The sequence below is a fragment of the Benincasa hispida genome, chromosome 1 (genome assembly GCF_027475165.1).
Source record: "Benincasa hispida cultivar pf3 chromosome 1, pf3_genome.v1.1, whole genome shotgun sequence".
NCBI lineage: Eukaryota > Viridiplantae > Streptophyta > Magnoliopsida > Cucurbitales > Cucurbitaceae > Benincasa > Benincasa hispida.
In genome coordinates this window covers 100,808,187-100,809,877 of record NC_143478.1, presented here as the reverse complement: position 1 = coordinate 100,809,877, position 1,691 = coordinate 100,808,187, and the positions used below count along the sequence as shown (strand labels likewise).

The following is a 1,691-nucleotide window of genomic DNA, read 5'->3' as shown; positions in this document are numbered from 1 at the left end:
ATTTTATTTAAGTATTATTTAATATATTGTTAAATTGATTAGAAAGGTAGGAACTCATTCCTCTTCCTTTTAGAATTTGCTATCCCAAATTTTCACCTTTAAATATTTCGGAAAACTCACCCATATCTCATAGTTGGTTTCCAAAGTGAAAGCAATTAATCATTATTCTTCCATCACCATCATAACAAAACCTTGGAATCATGGATTTGGTTCGACAAGTTTGGTCTCATAATCTCTATCAAGAATTAGCCATTCTTAATGTTTATCTTTCTAGATTTCCAGTAATCGTCATTGACACCGAGTTTCCTGGCTTTATTCGATCCACCCCGAGAGGTGCTCCTGAGGAACATCTCTACCAAGATTTGAAGTTCAACTTAAACCATTTGAAGATTCTTCAATTGGGCCTTACTCTAGTCGGCGAGAATGGAAATGTTGGCATGACATGGGAGTTCACTTTTTCTGATTTTGACGAACAAACAGATCTCTCTAATCCTACATCGTTCCAATTCTTGAAGAACAAAGGGTTAGATTTCAAGAAACAAAGAGAAGAAGGAATCCGATCAGCCGAATTTCGACTCGCATTTCTACCAATTCTTTGTAGCAATCGAATCGTCAAATGGGTCACATTTCATGGTATCTATGACGTTGCTTATTTGTTGAAGCTAATGGTGATTAAATCTATGTCGGAGTCTGTAGTGGAGTTCGCCATCATAGCTCGATATTTCCTTGGTACGGTCAGTGACCTAAAGTACATGATTCGCAATTGCGAATACTTACTAAATGGCGAACTTGGACTCAAAAAACTTGCTAAGTTACTCAATATTGTGAATGACATTCCTACCCATCATCTTGCTAGTTTTGATAGTTTGTTGATAGCTTCTGCATATGCGAAAATGAAGAAGATGCACGAGTTTTTGTCGGAAAATCTCGATGGATTCTTATATGGTTTGTATTATAGAATTCGGGGACATAAGATCCCTTGGTTCAATCCATATTACCAACATTGGGCATGCTTTACTCATAGTTTGTTTTATGGTCATGCCATTGTTTAGGATTGGGATGTTTCATTGATGGAACATATTTGTAAAATGGTTAGATAAGGGTAAATGATGTAGTTAGCTGTGTCAACGTAAAGTTGGGATGTTTGGGTATATCTATGAGAATTTGAGAGATTGTATTCCTCTGAAATACTATTGGTATATTGTAATATATTTCTATATTTGATAAGTGTTCTTTCTATTATCTATTTTTTTTTTTTGTGTTCTTGAGTATTTCGGGCTAGTTTTTTGTAGCGTTCTTCTACTTTCTTGTGTTCTTTATTAGGTAATGTCCTAACAAATTAGTATCAAAGAGTTATAAGCAATAAAATGAATGAATGTGTTCAAGGTGCTACTTATGATAGTCTTCCAATTAGCAACATATTATAAAATTTATATTTATAAAGTCATAAGCAATAAATTGTTTCTATTGATAACTTTGGAAATAGAAACATGCTATGATTTTAATTTAGCTATATCTTTTAATCTTTTAATCTCATCCATTTATTTCTCTACTTTTTATTTCATCCCGACCACTAAGGGTTGCATACAACCAACACAAAGGCATACATGAGCCATGCGAACACGGGTAGCAAGCATGCATCGAAGTGAGCATGCAAGGTACGCAAGCCATGTGTTGAAGCCAAGCGCACA

At 34.7% G+C, this 1,691-nt stretch overlaps 1 protein-coding gene across 1 annotated transcript; it reads left to right on the top strand.

Annotated features, from left to right (window-relative positions):
• Positions 1-200: 200 nt before the first annotated feature.
• On the top strand, positions 201-1,052 carry LOC150038910 (putative CCR4-associated factor 1 homolog 8). Its single transcript, XM_090314990.1, has one exon. The coding sequence runs from the start codon at positions 201-203 to the stop codon at positions 1,050-1,052; it is 852 nt and encodes a 283-aa protein (XP_090171116.1).
• Positions 1,053-1,691: the final 639 nt, after the last annotated feature.

What these genes read in the sequence shown, in the direction of transcription:
- LOC150038910 (XM_090314990.1), top strand. Translation starts at nt 201, where the DNA reads ATGGATTTGGTTCGACAAGTTTGGTCTCATAATCTCTATCAAGAATTA.